The sequence below is a fragment of the Pogoniulus pusillus genome, chromosome 14, assembly GCF_015220805.1.
Source record: "Pogoniulus pusillus isolate bPogPus1 chromosome 14, bPogPus1.pri, whole genome shotgun sequence".
In the NCBI taxonomy this organism is placed as follows: Eukaryota; Metazoa; Chordata; class Aves; order Piciformes; family Lybiidae; genus Pogoniulus; species Pogoniulus pusillus.
This window is the reverse complement of record NC_087277.1, coordinates 28,515,932-28,529,034: the sequence shown is the minus strand read 5'-3', so window position 1 is coordinate 28,529,034 and position 13,103 is coordinate 28,515,932. Positions and strand designations below refer to the sequence as shown.

General features: G+C 48.8%; 1 protein-coding gene across 1 annotated transcript in view; it reads right to left on the bottom strand.

The window, feature by feature from the left end:
• Positions 1–13,103, bottom strand: part of LOC135181475 (neural-cadherin-like) — an 88,437-nt gene that overhangs the window by 33,496 nt on the left and 41,838 nt on the right. Inside the window, exons 14-19 of the mRNA XM_064154712.1 lie at positions 9,852–9,979; positions 9,583–9,769; positions 7,943–8,086; positions 4,221–4,504; positions 1,274–2,891; positions 80–173 (exon numbers count right to left, since the gene is read on the bottom strand). Coding sequence (XP_064010782.1) covers positions 80–173; positions 1,274–2,891; positions 4,221–4,504; positions 7,943–8,086; positions 9,583–9,769; positions 9,852–9,979 — 2,455 coding nt within the window. The remainder of the gene's footprint in view (positions 1–79; positions 174–1,273; positions 2,892–4,220; positions 4,505–7,942; positions 8,087–9,582; positions 9,770–9,851; positions 9,980–13,103) is intronic.

Genomic DNA, 13,103 nt, shown 5'->3' with positions numbered 1-13,103 from the left:
TTAAATATTTCTGGATGGTTTTGTGTGGGGGAAAGTTTTTGATACATTTCACTCATCTCTCATCTTTCTCTCCAAATACCTTGATGCTTTCCCTTCAAATTGGTAGATTTTGTGGTCCCAGTCATCATCATCAGGGGCACTGACCTGGCCCAGCACAGTTGTGGGGAGAATACCTAAAACAACATAGTATGTAAGTAGCACAGTTGGACCTCTCATAGGTACACAAACAGGTTGGCCACCCAATTGTTACTGGTTTGTCCTAAGTCTAGAATCTCTACACAAATAGTTGTGATAGAAGGAAGATGTACACCAGATGGTGTCCTACTCATCTGGTGTTTGATGTATGGCTACATAGAGTTAATCACAGAATGGCTCAGATTGGAAGGGACCTCAGAGACCAACTAATCCAACCTCTCAGCCATGGGCTGGGATGCTTCTCAACTAGACTTCAGCAGGTGACTGCAATGAAAATCAATGGGCAGGTGGAAAGAAAAAACATTTCTGAGGAAAGAGGCTTTTCCCTCTGAAATGTTAATGCTGCTGGGAAACTGCACCTGAAAACAAGAGATCAAGTATCAAGTTTGATAGGAATCGTAGAATCAACCAGGTTGGAAGAGACCTCCAAGATCATCCAGTTCAACCTAGCACCCAGCCCTGTCCAATAGAATAGCAACCAGCTCTGCTTTTCCTTCAAGGCTGGCTCAGGTCCTTCCACAAACCAAGTGGTCCAGAGCACTGTGCCTCACACACCTCCTTCTCATGGCTTAAGCACCATGCGCAGAGCAGTGCTGGAGTCACCATGCCTGGAGGTGTTTAAGCAGTCTGTGGAGCTTGTGTTTAGGGCTGTGGTTTAGTGTTGACCCTTCAGTGCTGGATGGAAGGTTGGGCTGGATGGAATGAGCTGCACAGGAGTCCTCATGGTCAGAGCAACCACTTTCAAAGTACACAGAGAAGCTGCTGAACCAGGGAGGTGATGGAGTCTCCATCCCCAGAGATGTTCAAGAATAGCCTGGATGAGACACTCAGTGCCATGGTCTGGTTGATTGGATAGGGCTGGGTGCTAGGTTGAACTAGATGAGCTTGGAGGTCTCTTCCCACCTGGATGATTCTATGATCTTGGAGGTCACTTCCAAACCAGATGTTTTCTGTGATTTGGTGAACTCAGTAGCTAAGATCTTGGCTTATGTGGAACGGAACAAAATCCTGCAAACCTCACAACTGCTCCTTTGACCTTACAGTCACGCTTAGAAGCAAGCATTAGGGAGTGATTTACCATCATAGCTGTAAATGAGACACTCCATGTAGCCAGCAGAGTGCGGGTGGTCATTCTGGTCACCAATATTCACCGTCAGCGTGTTGGTAGAGCTCATCGGTGGGATCCCGCTGTCTGTGATCAGGATGGGCAGGTAGAACACCTTGTGCACTTCCCTGTCAAAGGTACACAGGGCAGTGAGCAAGGCACTCCCGTTGTGGAAGTCCTGCAAGTTGAAGTTAGTCAGACTGTCAAAGTGGCTGAGGAGGTGAAAGGAGAAAGGTGCTCCGTTAGCAGCGGTGTCTCGGTCCTTGGCGTACAGCAAGGTAGAGGTCTCGTTCATTTGCACAGCCTGGGGAGCAGCTGTGTTTTCCCACACCACTGGGTTGTAGTGAGCCTCAAACTCTGGCCCATTGTCATTTACATCCTGCAGAGTCACTAAAACGGTGGCACTGCCAGTCAGAGAGGGCTGCCCCATATCAGTGGCAACGACAACAAGTTGGTACTGTGTCACAGCTTCGTAATCCAGTGGTTCTGCTACCATCACCCATCCATCACTAGCCACAGAGAACTGCCCACCTGGGTCAGAATCGTTCAGCAGGTGGAAAGAAAATCTTCCATTCAGGCCAGAATCCAAGTCAACAGCTGACACCTGAACAACTTTGGTGCCAGCAGGGGCATCTTCCCCCAGTGCAGCTACTTCATAGTACTGGGGGTAGAAGACAGGAGCATGGTCATTGGAGTCCTCCACATAGATCACACAGTGAGTGATGCTGAAGAAGTCCATGTCCTCTGCTTTCACAGTCAAATTGAACACCCTTTCGTGAGGCTTCTCAAAGTCAACCTGCTTTCTTAGTCTGATAAATCCACAGTTATTGACTTCATCTGTCTCTATGGAGAATTTGTGGTCATTGTCCCCATCAAGGATGCTGAAGGTCACCATGGCATTTTCGCCCTCATCTCTGTCCACAGCAGACACCACTGTCACCTCAGTGTTAATGCTGGCAGCCTCAGAGACAAATGCAGTGTAGATCCTTTGCAGGAAGACAGGAGCATGATCGTTGACATCGGTTACTAAAATAGTGGCAGTGCCTGTCCCAGTGAGATCCCCTCCATCTCTGGCCTCAACCACTACTAGGTACTTGTCTTCCTTCTCCCGATCCAGGGCTCCAAGCACTGTGTAGATGGTGCCACTGACCGAATCGATTGAGAACAAGTCCAGGTTAATTTCATTTTGGACATTCTGAATGATGCTGTAAGTTAGCACAGCATTCCGGCCAGCCTTCGGGTCGTCCAGATCCACTGCGGTCATGTCCATCACAGGAGTGTCTGCCAGAGAATCCTCAGGGATGTGGCCCATGAAGCATCCGTCCAACACACAGAGGAACAGGGGTGCATTGTCATTCACATCCCCCACCTCTATGATCACATCTGCAAAGCCAGTCAGGCCCTCCCCACTCTCATCTGTGGCAAGGACGAGGAAGCGCCAGGTTGAGCGCTTCTCGCGGTCCAGCCTTTTGTTGGCGCTGATCTCGCCCGTGTTCTCGTCGATGCTGAACTCGCTGTCAGCCCCCTGGCCATGCAGGGAATAGTTAATGGCATTTTGATCAGCTGCTTGGTCAGGGTCTGTTGCAGAAACCTGGAACAAGCCACAGCAGGTAAGCAGAAGCAGAGGGGAAGGCACTGCTGTTTTATTGACAGCGCTTGGTGCTGCACAGGCTAAGGAACCAGCATGCATTTTAACAGCAAACATCTGCTGGTTTGAGGCAGGTCAAACATCAGGTTTAGCTCAGAAACTAAAAGATCAAGTTTAGACAGACTAACATATTCTACTTCTCACTATGCTTTGGAAAGAGGAAATAACTGCAGGAAGGACCGAGTGGAAGTAACAACAGATCTGCTGAGCAAGTGTTTCTTGTAAGCCACTTTGGAGCTGGAATACAAAAGCAAAAGGGATTGAGTGAAGAGAAGACACAGAAATTGGGGTGGCTATACATCCAAGCTGATCATGAGCACAGCCCAAAGAGAACTCCCAGCTCCTGATCTGCATTCAGGGATTGTTTGGGAGACTAGTAACTGGGCCAGCCGAGCACAAGGACTGCTCTAACAACAAAACAGTGAAGACAAACCCAGTTCCAGAGTCAATCCCTGGTAATGCTTGTTTGATAGCATAAATTTAGCCCAAGAATCTATGACTTAAATGCTCAAACTATGTGTGCCAACCACGATATGCTTATACAGTTATTGAAGATGTATCAGCTCTGCAAAGGAAAGACATCACATTTTTCAACATCTAGTGGCAGGGTTTGAGCAGAACTGAAGTGAAAAGAACAGGCAGGGTAACGTTAGGTTGTTCTGATAAGGAGGCACAGCTGCAGGAAAGTGGCCTTGAGTAGAAGCTGGGAAACTTTAGCTGCTATCTGTAGCTGAGCCGTGCAAGGGGGTCTTGAAGAGGGGGCAGGCTGAGGCTGATTAGCTCTGGGAACAAGCAAACATTGTGGCTAGCTGCACAAAGGGGTATTAAGGGGGGTAGTTGGTCAGGTCTGCCTCCATGTATGTGGACAGCCCACGTTCTGCCTATGTAAGCCTATCAAAAGTGCTTGCCCCTGTACTGAACTCCACTCTAGAGGTGTCACACTTAGCTTCAATAAATGGACTGACCACCTATGTACCATATTGGTATAAGCTCGTGTCTTCCCACTTCCATGTGGCCTAAGTGAGGCCAACTCAACAATCTAGTACCACAGGGTAATTTAGTTTGGAATAATCACATCCAAATGTTGGTTTTGGGTGGTCAGAGGAGCAAGCTCACCATGTAAATTCAACCAGGCTTTCTATTAATTTTCTTCTTTACAGCCTCTAATACTCACCCAACCTAAAGAAACTGTCTTTCTGGATGGGAGTGAGTGGATGGCACTGAGCTGAATGATAAGTCAGGTTTTGTCTTTCTTTATGCAAACTGTTTTACCTTTAGGACAAAGACAGGCAGATCTGTGAGCTCCTCCATGACACTGGCCTGGTATTCATTCTGGGTGAAGACTGGTGCTTCATCATTCTTGTTGACAATGTTGATGATGATAAGAGTGTGGTTCTCCCATTTGCCATCAGAAGCCACAAGCCGGAGCTCGTAACGTTGTTCTTGTTCATAATCCAGAGGCTGAGCAATGAAGATGGTTCCAACCTCAGGTTCTACATCAAAAACTCCTTTTGCATTTCCTGAGGTGATCTGATACCTACGTCTGGCATTTGCACCTACAAGAGAAAGCAGAGGAGCACTGCTTGTCCAGTCTCTGAACGCTCAGTCCAGCTGCACAGAGAGGACAGGTAACCAAGAGAAGCAGTGTGGGGTGGAGATAAAACATATCCACAGCCACTGTGGTGGGTTGAGGAACTCCCCTCCCCTCCCCTCGTTGGAATTCACCAGACCAGCTCAGATAGCTTGAAAGTAAGATGAAGCTACATTTACAGCAAAGCTAAATTTACAAGCATATATACACAATATTTTCAAGTATTCACAATTGTATACAAACAAGAAACAATACAGAAACCCAAATTCCCTCCTGGACAAAGAAACTGCCCAAAAGGGACTCATACCCACCCTTCTCTTTCACAGAATCTCCTAGATTGGAAATGCCCTTCAAGCTCATCAAGTCCAATCATAGAATCAACCAGGTTGGAAGAGACCTCCAAGATCAGCCAGTCCAACCTATCCCCCAGCACTATCCAGTCAACCAGACCATGGCACTGAGTGCCTCATCCAGTCTTTTCTTGAAGACCCCCAGGGACGGTGCCTCCACCACCTCCCTGGGCAGCCCATTCCAGTGGGAAATCACTCTCTCTGTGAAGAACTTCCTCCTAATCAAGAAGGTTGGAAAAGACCTGGAAGGTCATCGAGTCCAACCATCACCCAGCTTCTCACTGACAAATCATTGACTAAACCAAATCTCTCAGCACAACATCTAATCACTGTGAATCACTATGGTTGGAAAGGACCACTAGGATCATCCAAGTCCAACCTTCATTCCAGCATCCTTAATCATAGAATCATAGAATCAACCAGGTTGGAAGAGACCTCCAAGATCATCCACTCCAACCTAGCACCCAGCCCTATCCAGTCAACCAGACCATGGCACCAAGTGCCCCAGCCAGTCTCTTCTTGAAGACCTCCACGGACAGTGCCTCCACCACCTCCCTGGGCAGCCCATTCCAATGGGAAATCACTCTCTCTGTGAAGAACTTCCTAGACCATAGCCTCACTCTCCTTTTAAACCCCTTTCTCCCTCTCTTTCCCATACAGACAACAAAACAACCAGTGAAGCTCACGTTGTTATCTGAAAATGTTAGCCAGGGTTAGTGGAAGAGATTAGAGAGAAGAGATCCCATGCTCAGGAGAGAAGAAGGCAAAAGAAGGACAAATTGTATTTATACTTTGGCTTTTCATCCCTTTTAGCAAACCAATGAATGATATAGACTTGATCATTACTTTCTTTTTACAACCAATGGTCTAATTTCTCTCATTAGAATATTTCAGTTAGCCTCAAACCAGCACAGCCACCACCAGAGTGATCCCTGCATGTAATCAGGAGTTGCGTAGCCTAGACTGGGGGTTAGGTCTCCATTTATGTTTACAGATGTAATTTGCAGTCACAGAGAAGCAGCTGTTTGTTGATAACAAGGAACTGCATGCCTCTAATTTGCATGCCCGGAGCACAGCCCTGTGAGGAGAGGCTGAGGGAGCTGGGGGTGTGCAGCCTGCAGCAGAGGAGGCTCAGGGCAGAGCTCATTGCTGTCTACAGCTACCTGCAAGGAGGCTGTGGCCAGGTGTGGGTTGGTCTCTTCTGCCAGGCACCCAGAAACAGAAGAAGGGGACACAGTCTCAAGCTGTGCCAGGGGAGGTCTAGGCTGGATGCTAGGATGAAGTTGTTGCCAGAGAGAGTGATTGGCATTGGAATGGGCTGCTCAGGGAGGTGGTGGAGTCACTGTCCCTGGAGGTGTTCAATCAAAGCCTGGATTGAGCACTTAGAATCATAGAATCAACCAGGTTGGAAGAGACCTCCAAGATCATTCAGTTCAACCTAGCACCCAGCCCTGGCCAATCAACCAGACCAAGGCACCAAGTGCCTCATCCAGTCTTTTCTTGAACATGTCACTTAGTGCCATGGTCTGGTTGATTGGCTAGGGCTAGGTGCTAGGTTGGCCTGGATGATCCTGGAGGTCTCTTTCAACCTGACTGATTCTATGAATTTATTACCAAATGACAACTAATTGCCAATAATAATAATAATAATAAAAGATAATTTACTGTCAAAAGTACTAGAAGCTATATTTGCTCACCTCTCAGGGAGGTGCTTGAGGCCCCATCCCTGGAGGTGTTTAAGGCCAGGCTGGATGAGGCACTGGCCAGCCTGATCTAGGGTAGGGTGTCCCTGTCTGTGGCAGGGAGGTTGGAACTAGGTGATCCCTGTTGTCCCTTCCAACCCTGACTGATTCTCTGATACTATTTCCTAAGCCTCCTATTTCACATGCCAATATTATCTAGGCTTTTTTTTCCCCCAAAACCGCTGGATGGTGCTAAAATATAACAGAAATCCTCAATTTTGAGCAAGAATCCATCTCAGAAGACTCATTGAGTAAACACAGAGAATACAGAGGAAATACTGTTTTAAGCAAACTCAGGTAAGAACTTTCCAACTGCACTTTGGCCACAACTACCCCAAGCAGTGCTACAGGCTGAAGACAGAGTGGCTGAGAGCAGCCAGGCAGAGAGGAACCTGGGAGTGCTGGTAGAGAGTAGCTGAAGATGAGCCAGCAGTGTGCCCAGGTGGGCAGGAGAGCCAATGGCATCCTGGGCTGCATCAGGAGCAGTGTGGCCAGCAGGACAAGGGAGGTTATTCTGCCCCTGTACTCAGCACTGCTCAGGCTACCCCTTGAGTGCTGTGTCCAGTTCTGGGCTCCTCAATTCCAGAGAGATGTTGAGGTGCTGGAAGGTGTCCAGAGAAGGGTGACAAAGATGGTGAAAGGCCTGGACCACAAATCCTATGAGGAGAGGCTGAGGGAGCTGGGGGTGTGCAGCCTGGAGAAGAGAAGGCTCAGGGCAGAGCTCATTGCTGTCTACAACTACCTGAAGGGAGGCTGTAGCCAGGTGGGGTTGGGCTCTTCTGCCAGGCAAGCAGCAACAGAACAAGGGGACACAGTCTCAAGTTGTGCCAGGGGAGGTCTAGGCTGGATGTGAGGAGGAAGCTGTTGGCAGAGACAGTGATTGGCATTGGAATGGGCTGCCCAGGGAGGTGGTGGAGTGGCCGTGGCTGGAGGTGTTGAAGCCAAGCCTGGCTGGGGCACTTAGTGCCATGGTCTGGTTGGTTGGCCAGGGCTGGGTGCAAAGCAAGCACATGCTGAAGAGTGAGTGGAGCTTTTCTGTCACCTGTTATGAAGTCACAGCAAGGTTGTGACTCAAAGTGATCTCATTCTGCCCCAGAGAGCCTGGCAGCTAGCTTAGCATTTGCAGGGCAGGCCTGAGCACCTAGCACAATGACATGCTCCTATGTATCCATAATGTCTCTCTCACTTTTACAACTGCCTCAGGCTGCACCTCCTGAATGCAGAGATTTGTTTGCCCATGAAATAAGCAGCATTGCACACAGCACACAGTAACACTAAGAGGACTTAAAAGGACATGCAGGGTTCACTTACCTTCATCTGCATCATCTGCTGCTGCAGTTAAAACAGGACTTCCAACATCCCTGTCCTCATCTATGCTGACCTCATACACTGCCTGAGGAAATGCTGGAGCGTTGTCGTTCACGTCGCTGACAAAGATCCTTACGTAGGCTGTGTCTAAGGAGGAGAGGCAAGAGGAACATGTGGACTAGGAATGACAGAGGTGGAATACCTTGGGGTACTCCAGACAGCTCACACACCCTCCAAATCTGGAAGAGTTAATCATAGAATCATAGAATCATAGAATCAACCAGGTTGGAAGAGACCTCCAAGCTCAGCCAGTCCAACCTAGCACCCAGCCCTATCCAATCAACCAGACCATGGCACTAAGTGTCTCATCCAGGCTTTGCTTGAAGACCCCCAGGGACGGTGCCTCCACCACCTCCCTGGGCAGCCCATTCCAATGCCAATCACTCTCTCTGTGAAGAACTTCTTCCTAATATCCAGCCTAGACCTACCCTGGCACAACTTGAGACTGTGTCCCCTTGTTCTATTGCTGGTTGCCTGGGAGAAGAGGCCAACCCCCACCTGGCTACAATGTCCCTTCAGGTAGTTGTAGACAGTAATAAGATCACCTCTGAGCCTCCTCTTCTCCAGGCTAAACAGGCCCAGCTCCCTCAACCTCTCCTCATAGGGTTTGTGTTCCAGGCCCCTCACCAGCTTTGTTGCCCTTCTCTGGACATGTTCCAGCACCTCAACATCTTTCTTGAATTGAGGGGCCCAGAACTGGACACAGCACTCAAGGGGTGGCCTGAGCAGTGCTGAGTATAGGGGCAGAAGAACCTCCCTTGTCCTACTGGCCACACTGTTCCTGAGCCAGGCCAGGATGCCATTGGCTCTCTTGGCCACCTGGGCACACTGCTGCCTCATCTTCAGCTTACTATCTATCAGTACCCCCAGGTCTCTTTCCTCCTGGCTGCTCTCCAGCCACTCAGTCTCTGATATCTTGTTGGAACAAGCCCAGAGCAGGGCCACAAAGATGATCCAGCAGCTGGAGCACCTCTGCTGTGAGGGTAGGCTGAAGGAGCTGGGATTGTTCAGCCTGGAGAAGGGAAGACTCCAGGGGGACCTTACAGCTGCCTTCCAGTAGCTGAAGGACTCCTACAGAAAGGCTGGAGAGGGATTTTTTTTCAAGGGCATCCACCAACACGACAAAGGGGAATGGATTTAAATTGGAGAAGAATAGGTACAGATTGGATATTAGGAAGAAATTCTTCTCTATGAGGGTGGCAAGACTCTGGGGAGAGTTTGTGGATGTTCCTTCCCTGGAGATCACATAATCATAGAATCAACCAGGTTGGAAGCAACCTCCAAGATCATCCAGTCCAACCTAGCACCCATCCCGAGCCAATCAATCAGACCATGGCACTAAGTGCCTCATCCAGTCTTGGCTTGAACACCTCCACCACCTCCCTGGGCAGCCCAATCCAATGCCAATCTCTCTGGCAAGAACTTCCTCCAAACATCCAGCCTAAGGCCAGGTTGGATGAGGCCTTGAGTAACCTGGTCTAGTTGAGATGGGTCCCTGCCCATGGCAGGGGCATTGCATTAGATGATCTCTAAAGTCTCTTCCAGCCTAAGCCACCCAATATGTAACTCCTTACTAGTTTTACCTGTGTTGGGCTGGTCACGAACACCAGGTCTAGCAGACTCTGAAGAGTCCTGGGACTGAACTTCAATCAAATAAGAGGCTCTTTTCTCTCTGTCAAAAGCTGCACGGGTGGAAATAACTCCAGTTTCAGGCTCAATGGCGAAGAATTGGTAATCCTCAGCAGCATCTTTCAACAGCGAGTAGCGCACCTGAAAGGGAAATAGTTAAGAGCATCATGACAATACTAAACTTAGCCCACTGAGAGGAAAAGAATTGGATGAAAGGTCAAACCTCTCCATGAAGGCCAGAATCCAAGTCTGTAGCTAACACCTGAACCACAGATGTGCCAACGTCAGCCCCCTCCGGCACAGACGCCTCATAGTTGGAAGACATGAAGAATGGAACATTGTCATTGACATCTGCAAGAGGAGGTGATGGGCACCATGGTAAGAAAGGGTTTCAAGACTGTAAGCTTTTTTACTGTGTTTTGTTCCACAGTTGTAACTTTGCCTGAAGAAAGAAGTAATATTGCTCATTGGAGGAAGCAACCCTACTTTGGGTCTTAGCATTTCCACAGCAGCTATCAGGAGGCATTTTTACAGACCTTGAGCAGTTTCTGGGGGGCAGTGACCTAATATCAACTCAGATCATAGAACTGTCAGGCTTGGAAGGGACCTCAAGGATCATCCAGTTCCAACTCCTCTGCCATGGGCAGGGACACCTCACACTACACCAGCTTGCCCAGAGCCACGTGCAGCCTAGTCTTAAAGACCTCCAGGGCTGAGGCTTTTACCACCTCCTTGGGCAACCTGTGCCAGGATCTCACCACCCTCAGGGGGAAGAACTTCTTCCTAACATTCAATCTGAATCTACTCACTTCTAGTTTTGCTCCATTCCCCCCAGTCCTATCACTGCCTGACAGCCTAAACAGTCCCTTCCTAGCTCTCTTGTAGCCCCCTTCAGGTACTGGAAGGCCACAATAAGTTCTCCTCAGAGCCTTCTGTTCTCCAGATGTTGAGATGCTGGAAGGTGTCCAGAGAAGGGTGACAAAGCTGGTGAGGGGCCTGGAGCACAAACCCTATGAGGAGAGGCTGAGGGAGCTGGGGGTGTGCAGCCTGCAGAAGAGGAGGCTCAGGGCAGAGCTCATTGCTGTCTGCAGCTACCTGAAGGGAGGCTGTAGCCAGGTGGGGTTGGGCTCTTCTGCCAGGCACCCAGAAACAGAACAAGGGGACACAGTCTCAAGTTGTGCCAGGGGAGGTCTAGGCTGGATGTTAGGAGGAAGTTGCTGGCAGAGAGAGTGATTGGCATTGGAATGGGCTGCCCAGGGAGGTGGTGGAGTCACCATCCCTGGAGGTGTTGAAGCAAAGCCTGGCTGGGGCACTTAGTGCCATGGTCTGGTTGCCTGGTCAGGGCTGGGTGCTAGGTTGGACTGAATGATCTTGGAGATCTCTTTCAACCTGCTTGATTCTGTGATTCTATGATTCTCCTACGATTCCCCCCCCCCCCCCCTCTTTAAAATCCACTTTTCACAGTGTATTAGTCACATTTTAAGAAAGTCACTTTTCCTGTGGCCTGGCACAGTGCCCAATCAGAGGAGCTGTAATGACTGTTTCTTTCTTCCAACCATCTTTATGATGAAGAGCACAGAAAGTCCTTACTACCTTTTTCTGCAAACCCCTCAGCACACACCTAGTTGTACCGTGGTTGATTCTGACACACAGCTCTTTGCAGGACCAGTGTCTCAGCTTACTTTTCTTTTAAAAGTTGTTGCTGTGGGCTCCTGTAAATTCAAATCTCCTTCCTCTCTTTTATGCATAACCATCTGTGAAATCTTCTTTTCTAATAGGCTTGTGTGTCGTCCCCCCCCCCATATTTGATAGATGTCTACAACTACCTGAGGGGAGGTTGTGGCCAGGAGGAGGTTGCTCTCTTCTCTCAGGTGGCCAGCACCAGAACAAGAGGACACAGCCTCAGGCTGCACCAGGGGAGATTTAGGCTGGAGGTGAGGAGAAAGTTCTTCACTGAGAGAGTCATTGGACACTGGAATGGGCTGCCCGGGGAGGTGGTGGAGTCGCCATCCCTGGAGCTGTTCAAGGCAGGACTGGACGTGGCACTTGGTGCCATGGTCTGGCCTTGAGCTCTGTGCTAAAGGGTTGGACTTGCTGATCTGTGAGGTCTCTTCCAACCTTGGTGATACTGTGATGTCTTGTTAAAGAAAAACTTCACCAAACTGCCTGAGCAAAATAAGGAGCTACAGAAGGTTTCCTTTTCTGTGTGCTTGTGCATAAATAAAGGACAATTCTGCACCTGAAACTTTATCTCTTTAAGGTCTTCAGTTCTGCTTTTACACAACATATTGGTGTGTGTAAACCTTTTTTTCATACAACATCCCAGGTGATGGAAAAAGGATTTTCACTTGTCAGCTAAATGAAGCTTCTGCCCAATTCTGACACCAATAACTGCACTATAAGAAAACATTTCTGGGACAGGGTCTGTAACCTACAATGAGGTTCAGCCCCTGACTTGAAGGGTTCTTACTGTACAAACCTGAGGGGGCTCCTGCACTGGTGCACTGCTCTGACAAAGTGAAGCAGGGAAGTTGGATTCCCAATCAAATCACCACTTAATCTCTCATTTCCATGATAGTTTTTGCTGGAGATTTCACTTATTCATATTTTCATCTATATGGCAACATATCAAAAGCAATGCTTCAGAAAAAGTAGGGATGAAAATCACATTCAGGATTTGATGTGGAGCCCTACAAAATGATCCTACTCTAAAGAGGGCTGAAAGTTGCACCTGTCAGTGGGCAACCTGGCATCTCCTTTTCTTGAATTTTAGTCTCAGTGTCCCACAGGAAATTCTGAATGTAACAACCTCCCCCCTTAACAAATATCAAACACAAACCCAGCCCAACCAAGCTGTTTCTTCCTCTACAGCACAGAATATTTCTGTCTGCTTTGGATAGCTTGGGGACATTCACTAGCTCTCTCCTCCCATCAAAAGAAAAGCTTTTCAATTACACACAGAATCACACAGAATGTCAGGGGCTGGAAGTGATCTCCAAAGCTCATCCAGCCCAACACCCCTGCCAGAGCAGGATCATCTAGAGCAGATCACACAGGAACACATTCAGGCAGGTTTTGAAGATCTCCAGAGAGGGAGACTCCACAACCCCCTTGGGCAGCCTGTGACAGTGTTCTGGCACCCTCACAGGGGAAAAATTCCTCCTCATGTTTACATGAAACTTCCTCTGCCTCAACTTCCACCCATTGCCTCTTGTCCTGTCACTGGGCATCACCCAGCAGAGCCTGGCTCCAGCCTCCTGCCACTCACCTGCACATACTTATAAACATTTCTGAGCTCACCTCTCAGTCTCCTCTTCTCCAAGCTAAAGACCCCCAGCTCCCTGAAGCTCTTCTTGTAAGGAAGATGTTCCACTCCATCATCCACTCCAGTGGCTCTGCACTGGACTCTCTCAAGCATCTCCATGTCCCTCTTGAACTAGGGGGACCAAAACTGGACCCACTACTCCAGATGTGG